Below are 16199 nucleotides of genomic sequence, written 5' to 3' on the forward strand. Positions count from 1 at the left end.
GCTTCTCTGCGATGACGTTAGTGTCGTTGAGCAAATCTGTAGTGAACATCGACGGCGAGGGTGACTCAATGCAAGATCGATAACTGCGATGTCCGCTATTCTTGTCTGTTATGTTTTGTCTGCTCGTCGATCCGCAGAGCGGCAAGCAGGAAAGCTTTTGGCCTTTTTCACTACCCTGCCGACTCATGGTTGAAATGTGGCGTGATCACGAGCTGTCAATGTCCTCACATTTCTGCCTCTGATGACTGTTTTCATCGCACAGAGAAACTGGAACTGAACCATTTGTTGAACTACCAACTTTGCGGCAATTGCCCGGATTTCTCTATCGATCTAGGATCTCTCTGAGGCGTTTCTGAGCGTCTAAATAAGAGATTAATCTACAAGGAGAAGCACTTTCCCAAGCCTAACTATCTTTTCTAGACCTTGCCGTCAATAGGTGTTAGGACTAGCGTTACATGACGCCTCAGTTGGCAACGCTTTCTCAGTGCCCTTACAAGATGGCCCACGTATTACGTAGCAAGTATACTCTGCAAGAGTTCAAAAAGGTGGATGATCACACCACTTGGCCACTCAACGCCATCATCATGAGCAATATTTAGCCTCTTCTAAGAATACATCCAGCAGTCACTCTGACTGTCCTCCTAACTCTGGAGCTCCAGCGCGTCGAAATTCATTCTCTCAAAAGCACGACGGCTGCAACTTAGGCAAACTCCGTGACGCTGACATATTGCTCAGCAAATCATGTACTACAGCAGCGGCAACTATGAAGCCTTCGCTCGGCCACGCAAGCCAAAAGACGTCGACGACAAGACGGCATGGTTTGTCGGGTCTGGTCTCGCCTCCTTGACCGGAGCAGCTTTTCTGATACGCGATGGTCACATGCCAGGCAAGAAGATCACGATACTTGAAGAGCTCGACGTCCCTGGGGGGGCGTTAGACGGCATCGACGAACCTAAGAAGGGATTTGTTATCCGCGGCGGCCGGGAGATGGAGGACCACTTCGAGTGTCTTTGGGATCTCTTCCGGTCGATTCCCTCGCTGGAGATTGAGGACGCATCCGTCCTGGACGAGTTCTACTGGCTCAACAAGGACGACCCTAACTATTCATTGCAGCGGGCGACCATCAGTCAGGGCCAAGACGCACACACAGATGGGTTGTTCGGTTTACGCAGTAGCGGACAGAGGGATCTCCTCGGCATCTTCATGACACCACGAAAAGAGCTCGAAGGCAAGCGCATTAGCGAAGTGGTCGGCAGCAACTTCCTCCAAAGCAATTTCTGGATGTACTGGCGGACGATGTTTGCCTTTCAAGAATGGCATTCAGCATTGGAGTTTAAACTGTACCTCCACCGCTTCATTCATCATATTGGCGGGTTGCCCGACTTCACGGCCTTGAAATTCACAAAGTACAATCAATACGAGTCACTTGTCTTGCCGCTCTGTAAATGGCTGGCTGACCGCGGGGTGAAGTTCCAATACAAGACAAAAGTCCTGGATGTAGACTTTTCACTTACCGACGGGCCCAAGCAAGCTACGCGCATTCAATGGATGGAAGACGGTGAAACAGGAGGTGTTGATCTCGGCCCTAATGACTTGATATTCATGACCATTGGCTCTTTGACAGAGAACACCGGTATGGGGGACCACCACACAGCTGCCAAACTGAACGAAGGACCAGCACCAGCATGGGATCTGTGGCGGCGTATAGCAGCGAAAGATACCGCCTTCGGCAGGCCAGACGTCTTCGGCTCGCATATTCCCGAGTCGAAATGGCAGTCGGCAACAGTGACCACGATGGACGAAACTATCCCCAGGTATATCCAGAAAATCTGCAAACGCGACCCCTTTAGCGGCAGAGTTGTGACCGGCGGTATCGTAACGGTGAAAGATTCCAGCTGGCTGCTCAGCTGGACGGTCAACCGCCAACCGCACTTCAAAAAGCAACCGCCCACGCAGATTGTGGTCTGGCTGTACTCGCTTTTCGTCGACGTGCCTGGAGATTTCATCAAAAAGCCTATGCAAGACTGCACGGGAGAAGAAATCACACAAGAATGGCTCTACCATCTTGGCGTGCCAGTGGAAGATGTCCCACGCCTGGCAGCCACGGGTGCCAATTGCGTGCCCGTCATGATGCCGTATGTCACGTCCTTCTTCATGCCCCGGCACGCAGGTGATCGGCCGGACGTAGTGCCACACGGGTCCGTGAATTTCGCGTTCATAGGGCAGTTCGCAGAGACGACGCGCGATGTTATCTTTACGACCGAGTACTCTGTCCGTACAGCAATGGAGGCTGTGTACCAATTGCTCGAGGTAGAGCGCGGAGTCCCCGAAGTGTTCAGCTCGACGTATGATATTCGCACAATTCTCGCTGCGATGAGCCGGTTGCGCGACGGCAAGGAGCTAGACGCACCATTGCCAGAGTTCCTGAGGAACTGGATCATGCAAAAAATGGACAACGAGGCCGGGAAGCTTCTCAGGGATAATCATTTGATTTGAGAGTATATACATGTGTAATGGACAACCTCTTTGTCCCCAACAGGACTCTACGCCTTTGAGAAGGAGACGATTGAGTTGTGGCCATTCGTCGCGAATGCGTGACGCCCAGTTCTCTGGCATCCGGCAGCCAGGGTAGTCATGATGCCATGACCAGCGCGAATCACGCGAAATTTTTGTGGCTTGTTCCTGTAGTTGGCAACGTTGAGATACAAAATACACAGAAGGATGCCGTAGGGAGGGGGAATGTTGGGTAACGTCCTTCGCTTTTTTGTGCCCCATCGGTATAGACCATTTCTCATGATATCGACCGTGGAGGTTCTGATAAAAGAAAAAGCAGGCCCCTTTTAATCTCGCTCAGTACCATGACCACGTTCAACTGGTGAACCGGTGAGTGGAAATCATCGGTACAGCTCTCGAAGGTTCCTGATTGCCAAAGGGAATGAATCGAGAGCCAGCACGCGTGTTATTAGCGCCTGGCAAGAGGGATTCTATCGTGCTAGAAATCCTTTGCATGATAATCTTCAGGCATTGCTTTGGTGATTTCCTTGACGAGTACTTCGTTCAAACCGTTGGGGACCATGATGATGCTTTGCACACGCTTGTTTCAATAGAAGCCAAGATGGTCGTAAGGTACGCCCTGGAGGAAAGGAACCTGTATATGGGAGGCTGCGGAGAGAGGGGCCAGCAAGTGATTCACGCTGGCTACAGACCAGGAGAAAGTCTGACATGATTCGACCGTCAAGACAAGGTTTCAAAGCCTTGTTCACGCACTTCAATCTGGGGTCTCGAATTGAGACTCAGCTTGGGTTGAAAGCCGTCTCGGTGGAGTTACGAGGTACAACAGTGACATGAGAAGTGGAAGCGTATTAAACAGAGCAAACTCAGATCGGATCTAGACCATTTTGGGGAAAGCGCGCTATCCGGCTTAAGCCCCATTTTCCGCCGAACATCTCGTCCATCATAACAACTCGAAGATGCACTGCAGATGGGAACTATGCCCACTTCCCCTTCCTGCCTGGCTTTACGGCAAACTCCTCTGTCGGAACCCCGACAACACCCCCTTCCTCTGCCAGGATGCTAGCCATGTCGATCGCCGAGGTACCCACAACTAAAACGCCGCAACTACACCAAGTGCAAAAGGAAATGCGTCGTCGGGCTCCCAAGGTGTCAGCGCTGTCGCAAGGGGAATCTCGAGCCGTGTGAGTTGTCACCTGACTAATTGCTCGTGGGGAAAATCCTGTGGATGCTGGACATCCTGGCTGATTGATGCGCCGCATCGAGAGTTGATCTGGGTCCGGGGAAGTGTCAGCTTGCACCTGCAAGAAATATATCTGTCAGTTCGCATGAGTGATACCTCTTCGTGAACGTGGACCAGCTCAAGAGGTGCAAGAGCCAGTGCCTTACGACTATCCCCAACCTGTACGTCATGGCTGAGCCCCCATGGCATAAATCAGTAGCTACGTTGCTAGTTTCATGGTTGCCCGATCTCGCACAGCTCCTGTCGTACCGTGGCAGTTAGGGATAAGTTTGGTTAAGTTGAAGTAAGCTTACATTGAGCTTAAGATTGAAGCGGCACAGCTCGACGGCCATAATATCCAAAAGAAGTATTTATCCGCGAATTGACGGAATCAGATTGTTGGGAGAAAGATTATGTGTAGGTGAACGTAGCTTCTCATTTGGACTTCAAGACGAATGCTATGGAAAGACTCCTGAATGGATTCACTTATTGTTGTTATGTGCTCAAATTCGAAGTACTTCTCGCTCATACTGGCCTTGAAAAGTGGTGTCGCAGAGTTCTAGAGAACTCCAGAACTTGATCTCATTAATCACACTATGTACGGGGTATCTCGGTCAGTTGCCACTGGCTAATAACCCATCGGCACGTCCCGAGCCACCGATGCTGTCGTGTATATCATAAAACAGGGTTTCGAATATTGATTACATTATGATGTTGCATTACGGGGCGCACGACCATTGTAATTAACGCCCGCCGAAGCAGTGTAATTGGCAAAACAATCGTAGTTGAAGTCGATCTCGTTAATTCGCTGTTTCAGCACATTGACCATGGTATCAAAGGGACATAGACCATTGGGGTCAACAGGGCAGCCGGGATGGGAGTCCGAGACTGGAATAACTGCGTCGTTGCTAACTCAATTAGCATGTGTTAGCCGCGAGAAGGAGGTAGGAGACTTACACGATGAAACGGATCTGCTTAGACGGGATTAAGGCGGGGCACTCAAGCACTTGAGTAGTAAAGTGAGTGGCAAACGGTACAAGCTTGCTGGCAACAAAGTTGTTACGCCCTTGGTTAGTGCTGGTGTTAAGAGCAGGGCCATTGAATAGCGCAGTTAGGTTGAATGCCGTGAGTGTATCGAGAACAACCACCTCATGAGTAGCGTCGGCGTAGATGGACTGATTGAGTGGGAAATACGTCGGTGTGTCGTCGAATGTCTCGTTGAGAGCAGCGAGCGCTGCAGGATAGGTCTGAGTAAATCTAGCAACGAACTCCTCGAGGTAGCCTTTGCCTTGAGCTGCAGCAACTGGGGAACCTGGGCCGTTGTTGTAGTAGAAAGACTAAAGAGTCAACCGCCGGATTTAAATCATTGGTTGAATGAGCTCACCAAATCATAGTAGTATTCGTAGTTTTGAAAGTCTTCCTGCGTAAAGAGACCGCAGAAGGCAGAATAGCCAAGTGCATCAGTCTCGTACGAGCAGAGCTGAAGCATAGCAATAGCGTCGGTGGGTGTGAAGGTTAGATTACCGGAGACCTACATCTTGACGATTAGCTACGTGGGCGATAAGGCATGGAGAGTTTTACCTGGGAGTTCAACCGGGCTAGGGTGGAATTGAAAGCGTTGTTGGCGAATTTGTTCGCGACAGTCGTGCCAATGCTTCCACGACTGGCGATGTTGGAGTTGTTGCAGACCTCATAAGGGGCGCCGGAGTTGTTGACACCAGAATTCTCGACAAGTATCTCAATGTTGACCTGGTTCAAATACTCAGGAACACCAAAGAAACCAGCCGCAAAGTTCTCGGCGGTCTTGACCATGCGGTCCTGAGATTCAGTTCGGAAAACAGGGAGAGCACCCTGAGCGGTGAAGTTATTCAACAATTCGCCATACAGTTGCCGGTATGAGACACCGAGAAGGAAGTTTTGGCTGCGTCCAAAGGGAGTCAAAAGCTCAGCACCCAGCTTGTAAGTCCAGTCGGACAAGAAAGCCAGCTCGCCCGAAACTTGAAAACCGGCACCCTTGGTGGCATTTGCAAGCTTAGCAGCAAACGTCGCAGGTGCAGCGCCGCTGGTAGGGTACCGTGCACCGTGGCGGTACAAGAGGTGAACCTGATTGATGGAGCAGCCAGCAGGAATAAGGGGGCTTGCATTGGGCAATCCGTAATCGGCGGAAGACAGTGAATACCATGGTGACAAGTTACCCCAATAGCGAGTAATGTCGACTTTGGAGCTCGAATTAGAGCCTCGAGGCTGAGGAGCAACCAGAGGGAATGCCGCGGCGCCTTGCGTGTTATATGGGTAAAGGGGCGCCGTCTGGGCCACGGCTGGCTCAAGGCCAGTCTGCGTTGGCCCAGGGAATTGGACCACTGGTTCGGGTGGGAACTGAGCCGAGTTGACGGATGCTAAAGAGGCGTGTTCAACTCCTTGTACATACTAGGGGCAGATATGACCTACTGGCTGCCGGAGGGTAGACATCTGACGTTGTAGCACCAACATTGGATAAGGCAGTGACATGTTGAGGGGCGGCCTCAATGGCCTGGGCCAGTAGCACCGAGACGAGTGGGGTGAGCTTCATCTTTTGACTGGTCGAGTCCTCTCACATACGAAACAAGCAACCAAGTCGGAGGTTCTTCTCTCGAGGTAGACAGCAAGTCAAGTCGAGAGCTTCTAGACTCCAGGTTGGTCTCGAATTACTTCTCGACATTCGAGCTGCTCCTTTATGTATCAGAAGACAAGCATCGCAAGCACGACAAGCTTCCACTAGGTACAAATATAGTGCCGCCCAACTATATTCAAAGAAATGAACATGTGCTTTCGTCTCTGACAGGCCGTCCGCCCAAAGTTCCCCAAATCGTGTGTCTCGAGACGGTAATACCGGCAGCTTGATCGGTCCCAGCACGCGGGTTGGCACGTGGGTGGAGAGCTCATGCAAAGCTGCCATCGGAGCCCGACTAAACGGACCAGGTGCATGTACTCGGTATTAGCAGTTAGCGAGAACGATTGCGACATTACTTATTTTCTGAGTCTGTGCTGCACGGTTTTTGGCATCATTGAATCGCGCACGACTTGAGAGCGGATTACCTTCTAGAACAGAGTACGGCAGACGTTCCTTGCAAAATTATTGGCGGCTTACGCAGGACAAAGTCGATCAGGGAAGAAGTCATTATCCCATAGTGCCACTATTTTAATCACCGGCTTACCAGCCAGATTCTCCCTTCACGGCCGAAACCATTCAGATCGCCTGTTGCTTATCGTTGTAACGTCCATCAATGGGAAGAGGACTTGTACAGAGTATGTACACGATGGTTGGTGGGCTAAGAAAGGCCCGATAACTTGATTGATTGATTGAATACCGAAGAGAAATCTCTCTATTGGCAGATGACTTTTTCATGGACGGTGCTGAGCGTATTCTGCAGTGCCAAGACATAGGCGCCAACGGCTAAAATGTGAAACGTGACTGAGTAACTGCCTCTGCCTCGTCTTCGGTGTACCAAGTACTTGTGTACCAAGTAGTTAAGCTTCGCTCAACGACTCGACCCGCTCTAGGAATAGCGGGTCGGGCCGCTTCGGACCAACTCCTGTAGGCCACTAACCAGACAAGACTCAGACCACTAACCCCCATGACGCCACCTGACCCATCGAGCCGTGTCAAGGCCGCCCGTGTGTAGCTTGTCGATTTTGGCGGGAACTCGACCTATGTTTAGTTGGACGAGGATCTAGTGAAGACTGTTTAAAGCGACCTACAGGAAGACTGCAGAGTTCATATAGTCTTCCGAATTCGCCGTGAAACGCCAAAGTACTCGGTATTTCTACGCTCTGGCTTGTGCTACGGGACGGCGTCGTACGGTATTAAACTATGACACTTAGAAAACACCACTTCCATGCAACCTACGGGTCGCCGTTGTGGGCGACAGCCGTGCAACTTGCAGGAAACGTGCTAGGTCTCAGATATTCCCGGGCACAGGGACCTTCCGTTCCCAGGGTCGCTAAAGCGAAGAGCGGGTTCTGCGGATACCAAAAACAGGGAGAAGTCGTTCTTCCGAGGGATTCGAAGCCGCTAGTGCAACGATGGCAACAAACACTGCGCGGACGAGTCATTTCACACATCGGTATCGGGGTGCATGTCTGCCCACTTTCCCATGGTGTACGGTCCTATGAACTTTGCGCTTAAAACATCGGACATCTTTCAACGGGCTCTCTTTTGACGGTCAGAGATTTAGCGGTCCGGTAGAATAGACGGCGGTGATTGCGGACAGCGAGAGAGTCATCTTGTTTTTGCATGTGCATAAGTATCCAAGGTGAATCTACAAAAATCTGAAGGTTGAGGACTCGACAGCAAAGCCGGGAGAAACAGTTTTAGCAAAATAGACGATGTATACATTTGTTTCACCCCAATTCTCCGTAAAGGAGAGCAGCCATTGAAGAATGCTCCGTCAGAGCATAGAGAATACACTCACCAAAGCAACTATACAGCATAACGGAGGTAGTTTCTATATTCGCTTCCTGCAAACCTACACTCGTACACCGCCAGATCGGCTCAACGACTAGCAGCAAGACGCCGCCTGCGTTCTTCAGCAAATTTGACCTATTGTTCCTTTGCTATTGTGTGATACGACCGTTAAAAAAATGAAAAGAAAAAGAAAAAGAAAAAAAAAATATGCTCACCGCCATGATCGCAATCTTGGGGTAAAGAAGCATTCCCGAATCCGGGAGCACGAATCGCTTGGTCATTGGCGAAGAGAACCCTGCCCTCAAGAGCAAAAAAGCCGCGGTTGTGAAGGGAAGGAGGATGAGCACTTTCACTCTTGTTGTCCAAGCAAACCCAGTCTTGGACAGCAAAGCTTCGAGGATTGACGGCAATACAAGGCCAGAAAGACTACAACCCGACACCGCTAGTCCGGTGGCGAGTCCGGTGACGAGTCCTCGTCGGGGAAAGAACCAGTGCTGAACCGTGCAGATGGCGGCAGTGAGGACCAAGCTGGTCGAAATGCCACTGAGCACTCCAGAACTTGGAAGAAGTGCTACATCTGTATACAAAAGCCTATCAGGCAGGAAAGGAGCAAGCCGACCGAGCCGATAAAGGTCAAATGGCGTGGTCCATGTGCATCAAACTAAGGGCCAATCTGGACGCCGGCGAAGAACGCGACGAAGTTGTAAAATCGAAAATCCGGCCTGTCGTCGCAGGACACGGATGAGACAGCTGATGAGTCTGAAGCCATGCCTGGTATGTTGCAAGGGAATGCATCAGAGCCAAGGCAGCGAAGAAAGCGCTGAAAATGCCAAATAGAATGAGCCATGCGCTTTTACCGCCATCAGGATAGATGTTGCATTGAGAGGTCTATGGAAAAACGTTTGGGAGGCGGAGATCCATTGCAACATTTCTCTGTAGACGCGATCGCAGCGGCAGCTTTCCCAATCACATCAGGGTTCTGTGGACTCTTTTCAGGATCGCCGGTAATGATTTGTGACCTGGCCGCATCGTAGGCACGAGCACCCATATTGAGCTTGCTACAATCAGTCTGAAAACTGAGCGACTATATTTCTGTCCAAGAGAGCACCATAGGAGCGGCCAAACCGAGCAGTTCGAGCGCATTAGAAAGAGGGCCAAATTGGAAACGCCTCCAGGATCTCAAACGGATCCCGTCGTCTAAAGTTAATCAAAGTTTGTGGCGTGAATAAAGAGGAAGAGGGAAGCTTAGAAATCCTTAGGCAGACTTCGGCGCCGTCAGGGAGCGCTCCCGGAGCAGCAGGTAAGCCTCGAACGGCTGAATCACAAGGAGAAGACAGAGGATAGGTCTTTCGTGCGATACTATGTACCTAGCTCCGCTTGGTAGTTAACTTGCACAGCCTTGCCTTTTCGGTATCCCGGGACAGGAAGAACTTTAGGCCGATAGAGCTGATCTCCTTTATTTGCTCTGTTTGGTCTGTTTGCTCTATTTGCACAATTTGCACAATTTGAACTGTTTGCCAGCTAATTTGCCCACCTCGGCCCTCTCACCTGATGGATGGCGAGATTTCGGCACCTGCATCTCGCATGGATCAGGTACAAAGCCGACGAGATTGACCCCTTGAAGGCTTGAACACGCCACGCTCCAAGTCCACCACTCACCGCCTAAGCACGGCTGGCTCCCTACGATTGTCTGCGTCAGTCCACCACCATCGCTTACCCACAGGGACTGTGGTACGAGGTACCCCCCCGGAAGCTCCAGGGCCGCCTGCAAGCCCGAGTGATGCCACCTCGACAGCGCCCAATAAAATCTCCTTGCGCGTCCACCTTGCCAATCAAAGAAAAGGCTTCCGGAACAAACCACTGATCCTGGGTTCGTCCAACGCGATATTCAAATTGTTGATTGAAGGCTTTTCAATTCTCGTTTTTCTCTTTGACCTCAGTTTGTCCTTGAGCTCTCACTCTTTCTGTCACTTTTCGCACCTCACACTCCATTGCTGTCGGGATTCAATCCCTTGTCAAGATGTATGGTCATTCCGAAAATCCCATTTCAAAAAAAAAAATCCCCCCCGGATGCAGCGAACTTGGCCGACCTAACATGTCTCCCTCCTTAGGAATGCCACAAGCTACGCCGCGCCCGTCACTTACACGGACTACTTCAACGATATCGCTGCATACAACGTGCACCTGAACATCTTTGAAAAACTTTGGGCAGCATGGTACGCATACATGCAGAACGATGTGTTGGCGACGGGCATTATGAGCTTTGCCATACATGAGGTTGTGTACTTTGGGAGGTGTGTGCCGTTTATGATTATGGACAAGATCCCCTATTTCAGAAGGTATAAGATCCAGGCGGTAAGTTCTCGTATTTCCCAGGGACGCCAGTTCCATCATCTTCGGATTGCTGACGCGAGACTGGTATAGAATAAAATGCCCACCCTTGCCGAACAATGGGCCTGCGCCAAGTTGGTGCTCCTCTCCCACTTCACCGTCGAACTCCCTCAAATCTGGCTCTTCCATCCCATGGCTCAATACTTCGGCTTGACCACGTCTGTTCCCTTTCCTCCCTGGCACACAATGGCCTGGCAAGTCGCGTTGTTCTTCGTCCTCGAAGATGCATGGCACTATTGGTTCCACCGAGTCCTCCACTTGCCTCGACTCTACAAGATGATCCACAAGTTGCATCACCAGTACAGCGCACCCTTTGGTCTTGCCGCTGAATACGCCTCGCCGCTGGAAACCATGATTCTTGCATTCGGCACCGTCGGAATCCCTATTGTCTTTTGCGCGTTCACCAAGAACCTTCATATCGTCACGATGTACCTCTGGATTGTGGGCCGACTTTTTCAAGCCATTGACGCGCACTCCGGGTACGAGTTTCCCTGGTCGCTACATCACTTCTTGCCCTTCTGGGCGGGAGCGGACCATCACGACGTGCATCACGAGAAGTTCCTGGGGAATTACGCCAGTTCTTTCCGATGGTGGGATGCAGCATTGGGAACTGATATCGGAAGTTCTTCCCAAGACGCGAAGAAGAAAGAAAGGAAGGCCGTCGAAGGCAAAAGCCAATAGAATCGTGTACTCGATCTCCGGGGACGGAACGCGTTAGAAAGAAGCTGCGACCGGGCTTCGCTGCACATAATCCGGTCGAGTCCACCTTGAAAAGCGAAGAGTGCACAGAATAGAGTCATGCATGGATGGCGTTGGATTGCATCGAATAGGGGTGGTAACTGGACAGGCTTCGTATTCATGGATAGTGTGGGATGGCTAGCTTCTCCAAGAACTGAACAAAACACTGATATTGCTCTGCTCAAACTTGACATTGCACTCACTCTCTGTTAACTTTTGGATGGTGATGAAAAGAGAAAATTCGAAACTTCCTTTGCGGTCTCTTTCTGGTCCTCCAAGTGTTTCCTTTCGGTTGAGAGTATTTATAGTGACCCAGAAGTTCGTCATTTGTCTCGGTTTCATGGGGCCGAAGTTTGCGAGGAAGTTGTAGACTTGGTTTTGGCCGAACCGCAGGAGCAACTTTCTATGGCTTCGGAGATTTGCTGTCGGTTGAGGGCAATCATCCGTTCACGGTGTGCGGCGAAGTATTTCTTGACCTCATCCAGATCTCGCGTGTCATCTGGGGTTATGGGTTCTGTGACATTGAACGCATCGAGGGTCGCGTTGATCTTGTTGGCCAATCTGGTATCTCGAATGCTCAGACCCCGAGGACTGTGGGATGTACATGTAATGGTCATGTATTTATCTTCTCCATCAATTGTTCCACGAGTGATATGTGGATGGTGGTTCATTTTGTCAGCTTCGCTCATGATCAGCTCTTCCACCTGTTCACACTCCCTGGCCGAAGGATGAGCCGTGTGCCGATGTATCGCATCGCCTAGAGGATCGAGTTGCCATTGTGTCGTGCCAAATGACAAGCCCGGCGAGTGCTTCAGCGAAAGATCTCCCGCCTCGGGGGTCTCTGGCGTTGAAAGCAAAGAGGCAAGGGCATTTGCAAGCTTGTCACAGTTCGCTTTCGGAGTCGGCGAAATCTTCTGCGTGATTGTCTCCTCGTTCTTCAGACGCAATGTGATGGTCTGGCGGTCATCGGAGATTGTGATTGGATCCCTCGAGGAGAGGGACAAGTTCCTTCGCGGAAATGAGGCCAGCCTAGCAGGATGAAGGAAAGGCTTCGGTGTGAAGCTGGGTCGCAATTTGTTCACCTGGCAACAAGCTGATGCATTTGTATGATAGCGGACGTAACAGCTTCCTGCATGGGCAACAAGCCGCATAGCTCGTTAGGGAAGCACGAGAGCTGTCAATGCAGAATTTGGAATGAGTCGAAGTAAGTTCTCACTGCGACCACTGCTTGGAATTGGGGCGCAGGCAGATCCCCTGCCGAGGCTGGCCTTACTTATACCACACTATACCACTTCTGAGCTTGTTATCTTCCTCGTTTTCTCCAATCGTTCCCCATCTGCAAGGGTCAGGAAGAATCATCAGCAGCTTCTTTCTTCTCTGCTGTCCACCCGCATGGTGACTGGGCCTCTACCACCGAAAGAAGTCATATTGTTTGTTGGGCACCTATCTCCCCTTCAATCAGGCCCGAGTTTCATCTCGCCTTCGACAGGATCAACCGCCTCAACAACGGAACCACTGGGTGGAGAGAAACCACATATCAAGGGTCCCGGATCAAACAGCACCTTCCGCGGTGCTCGCCCGAGCTTTGGCTCCGATCCTGAACACCAACGGGTGTTCTGCCTTGCTATAAATTCCTGAAACGCTTGTGGTTTGGCGAACGCCTCACGCACGGGCATTGGTGCAAGCATCGCGGCTACTCAGCCCCCGCGCGATGGATTCGCTTGCGCATACAGCCTACTGGTAAGCCTAATGCAGGCACGCGGCATCCTAATGTGAGGAAGTATCTAATGACAAGAAGGCGCCCAATAGGTGAGTTCATCCCTAGCTTCCTTGTCTACTAGTATTCTCGCATTGTGTTCGATCCGCTGTGTGCTTTGTGCTTTCTCTTTGAACCTCTCGGCCTTTGCATTTCAAGGATTACGCAGATCCTCTGACCCAACGTCAACAACATTGAAGGGAGTTCGAAGGCGAATCTCGGCGGACGGAAGAATGTGCCGAGTGGAATTTCTTCTTAGTCTTCTTGCCTCTCTTTGCGCTGTGAGAGCGATTCCTCTACATCCTCGAGATATATCCAATCCTCTAGATCCTCTAAAAAGCGTCGCAAGCGAGCTGCTCGGCTTCACGACGGCGTTATCTGGGATAGAGTCGGCCAAGCAAACACAAACAAACCCTTCTGCTTCCTCAACTCCTTCAGGACGCTCATCGGCAGCCTCTGGTCAAGCAAGCACCGCTCAGAGCAATCTCGTATCTTCAGATGCACCTTTGAGCACGACAAACAAGGGTACAGGAAGCATAACAGTCTCCGCCACTGGTAGCCAGCTGTCCACAGGAGGTGTCTCACCTACGACCCCATCTTCGAACTCTGCCCTCCTCAGCGCAACAACAACAGCGCCTACGAGTCTCCTTGCTACTTCGCCAAGCTCAACCGGTGATCCTATTGGCGTAGTTCCCACAACCACCGAAAGCATTGGATCATCACGCACTAGTACAAGTTCTGGTCCTGGGTCAAGTTCAGGATCAGGATCAGGAGGAGGTTCAGGGTCAGATTCAACATCAGCCAATTCAGCAGGTGGGACAGATCTGTCACCAGGAGAGATTGCCGCGGCAGTCATTCTCCCGGTCCTGGCGTTGGCCGCCATTCTGTTTCTTCTCTTCCGCTTCTGCAAACCCATCCGTGAAAGGTACTCGGCCTGGCGCCAGGAAAGACTTGAGCGATCTGCGTACCGACGTGCGCTCGACGACCCCGTTCTTGCCTTCGGCATGCGTCAACAAAACGGGCGGGGTCTGGATGGTCTGGGTATGGGTGAGGTGGAGCAGTTGGTGCGTCCCTTGTCCTTTGGATTCCGAAATCCCCAGAGACAATTTCCTAGCATCAGAAGGAAACCGTTGGACTGGGACGCAGCGCGGATAGGCGGTCAGGGAGCTTCATCAATTGGAATGGCGATACCAATGCCCGTCGGACAGCATGCCAGAAATCTCAGTGAAATATCAGAGGCAAGCGACTCATCCGGCGATGCTGAGGCAAGATACCAGGATGCCCGGTCGAACCAGGTATCGCCGGAGGGGATGGTCTCATGACCACAACGACTCTTTCTTTTTCTCCTTTTTTCCCCTCTGCGATATCGTGTCTGACTATGATGAACGAGCAAGCGATGAATATTCTGTAGATATACTTTTGTTTTCAAACTCTGTCAAACAACAGCCGAAGGCCGAACACTGTACATACCTATCGAGCTGATTATAGACGACGATGTCTTATACAAGAAATAGTCGCCAGGGAGCTAGTTGCGTCAGATTTGTTAAAAGAACGACAACTCGTAGAGTTGCGACCTCCTCATTCCTCTTGATCTAGCAAGTTTTTTCACTCAGCGAGACCAAAGGCCATGATTGTACGGGTTGGGGACACCACAGTACCTACCTAGGGATAGCTCAAGCCATTTCATACCGAGTAGATATGTACTTGTAACTCGGCGAAGTCAAGGGGCATCAAGGAACCAATGACAGCCACCGTGGCACAGGCCTCTGGCCTCATTGGAGAATCGACGTTTCATGATCTTGAAACCGCCTGTCCAACACGGAAACACCCCAAAATTAAAAAACCAAATGGAACGAAAATATAGACAAACCCGTCTCCCAACCCATCTTCCACTCAACCAGTATTAAGTCGCTAAAAACAGAATAAATACAACGGGGCACATTCCACCCAAATATGGACGACATCGAGCTCGTTGCTCTGAGGGATAATCTCATCGCCATCGCTCTCCAGGCCGGCTCCATGATAACATCCGCCTCCTCGGCGTCTAGGAACACCACCGGCACAACCACGCAGTCAGCGGCCGCATCCACAAAGAAAAACTCGGCCGACCTCGTCACCGAGACAGACAAAGCCGTGGAGGATTACATCTCCAGCACCCTGAAGCAGTGGTACCCGTCGTGCAGCTTCATGGGCGAGGAGACGTACGTGCCGGGCAACAAGCTCGGGCCCGAGCCGACTTTCATCGTCGACCCCATCGACGGGACCACGAACTTCGTGCACGGCTGGCCCTACGTGAGTGTGAGCTTGGGCTTTGCGGTGGACCGCGAACCGACGGTGGGCGTGGTGTACAACCCCTTCACTGGCAAGCTGTACCACGGGATCAAGGGCCGGGGCAGCTATGTACGGGACGTCCGGGACGTGGCAGAGAACGGCGGCGAGAAGGCAGCGGAGGATACGAAGCTGCCGCTTCGACACCCCTCTGCGGTGGCCGGTCTGGACGAGTGCGTCGTCGCCATCGAGTACGGCAGCGACCGCAGCGGCGCGAACTGGCGTACCAAGACGGCCACCTGGGCAGCCCTGGGCGCCAGCAAGGACGAGGGCGGTGCCATGGTCCACTCGGCCCGCGCGCTAGGCTCTGCAGCCCTCAACCTGTGCGCCGTCGCAGAGGGCTCCATCGACGTCTACTGGGAGGGCGGCTGCTGGGCCTGGGACGTCTGCGCCGGCTGGGTCGTGCTCACCGAGGCCGGCGGCCTCATTGTCGACGGCAACCCCTCTGGAGCATGGTACATTCCCGTCGACCACAGGAAGTATCTCGCCGTGCGTGCTGCTGAGAGGGGCCAAAAGGAGTTGGTCCAGGAGTTCTGGGGGTTTATTAAGGGCCGGATGGAGTATGAGCACTGAGTTGGGGAGTTGGGAAGATCCAAAGTCTGGATCCTAGATCAACGAATTCTGGCATGTATCGTCCGCAAAGAATGAGCCCCACTGAAGGGTTCTGCATGTGATACGGGACGAAGGCGACGGCAATAGAACATAGACAAGAAGCATTTTAGATTTCAAGGCGGCAAATCGACAGCTCGGATTTTGCGGCCTCCTCGAAATCTCTATCCTTTCCTTTCTGATTGTCCCGCTAATATTAC

The 16199-nt window shown here is 51.7% G+C and overlaps 7 protein-coding genes across 7 annotated transcripts; 4 read left to right on the plus strand and 3 right to left on the minus strand.

Annotated features, from left to right (window-relative positions):
- Positions 1-741: 741 nt before the first annotated feature.
- On the plus strand, positions 742-2496 carry Z519_04284 (uncharacterized protein; the record flags this gene model as incomplete). The annotated part of the gene is made up of 1 exon (XM_016762030.1): positions 742-2496. One exon carries the CDS (start codon positions 742-744, stop codon positions 2494-2496), a length of 1755 nt encoding a protein of 584 aa, XP_016622368.1.
- Positions 2497-4439: 1943 nt separating this feature from the next.
- Positions 4440-6302, minus strand: Z519_04285 (uncharacterized protein; the record flags this gene model as incomplete). The annotated part of the gene is made up of 5 exons (XM_016762031.1): positions 4440-4641; positions 4691-5070; positions 5118-5264; positions 5315-6129; positions 6182-6302. 5 exons carry the CDS (start codon positions 6300-6302, stop codon positions 4440-4442), a joined length of 1665 nt encoding a protein of 554 aa, XP_016622369.1.
- A 2737-nt stretch (positions 6303-9039) lies between these two features.
- On the minus strand, positions 9040-9225 carry Z519_04286 (uncharacterized protein; the record flags this gene model as incomplete). Its single annotated transcript, XM_016762032.1, has 1 exon — positions 9040-9225. One exon carries the CDS (start codon positions 9223-9225, stop codon positions 9040-9042), a length of 186 nt encoding a protein of 61 aa, XP_016622370.1.
- Positions 9226-10403: 1178 nt separating this feature from the next.
- On the plus strand, positions 10404-11249 carry Z519_04287 (uncharacterized protein; the record flags this gene model as incomplete). Its single annotated transcript, XM_016762033.1, has 2 exons — positions 10404-10532; positions 10602-11249. 2 exons carry the CDS (start codon positions 10404-10406, stop codon positions 11247-11249), a joined length of 777 nt encoding a protein of 258 aa, XP_016622371.1.
- A 395-nt stretch (positions 11250-11644) lies between these two features.
- Z519_04288 (uncharacterized protein) lies at positions 11645-12457 on the minus strand (the record flags this gene model as incomplete). The annotated part of the gene is made up of 1 exon (XM_016762034.1): positions 11645-12457. One exon carries the CDS (start codon positions 12455-12457, stop codon positions 11645-11647), a length of 813 nt encoding a protein of 270 aa, XP_016622372.1.
- Positions 12458-13295: 838 nt separating this feature from the next.
- Positions 13296-14384, plus strand: Z519_04289 (uncharacterized protein; the record flags this gene model as incomplete). Its single annotated transcript, XM_016762035.1, has 1 exon — positions 13296-14384. The coding sequence occupies one exon, from the start codon at positions 13296-13298 to the stop codon at positions 14382-14384; it is 1089 nt and encodes a 362-aa protein (XP_016622373.1).
- Positions 14385-15015: 631 nt separating this feature from the next.
- On the plus strand, positions 15016-15963 carry Z519_04290 (uncharacterized protein; the record flags this gene model as incomplete). Its single annotated transcript, XM_016762036.1, has 1 exon — positions 15016-15963. One exon carries the CDS (start codon positions 15016-15018, stop codon positions 15961-15963), a length of 948 nt encoding a protein of 315 aa, XP_016622374.1.
- Positions 15964-16199: the final 236 nt, after the last annotated feature.

Source organism: Cladophialophora bantiana (genome assembly GCF_000835475.1).
Source record: "Cladophialophora bantiana CBS 173.52 unplaced genomic scaffold supercont1.5, whole genome shotgun sequence".
Lineage (NCBI taxonomy): Eukaryota > Fungi > Ascomycota > Eurotiomycetes > Chaetothyriales > Herpotrichiellaceae > Cladophialophora > Cladophialophora bantiana.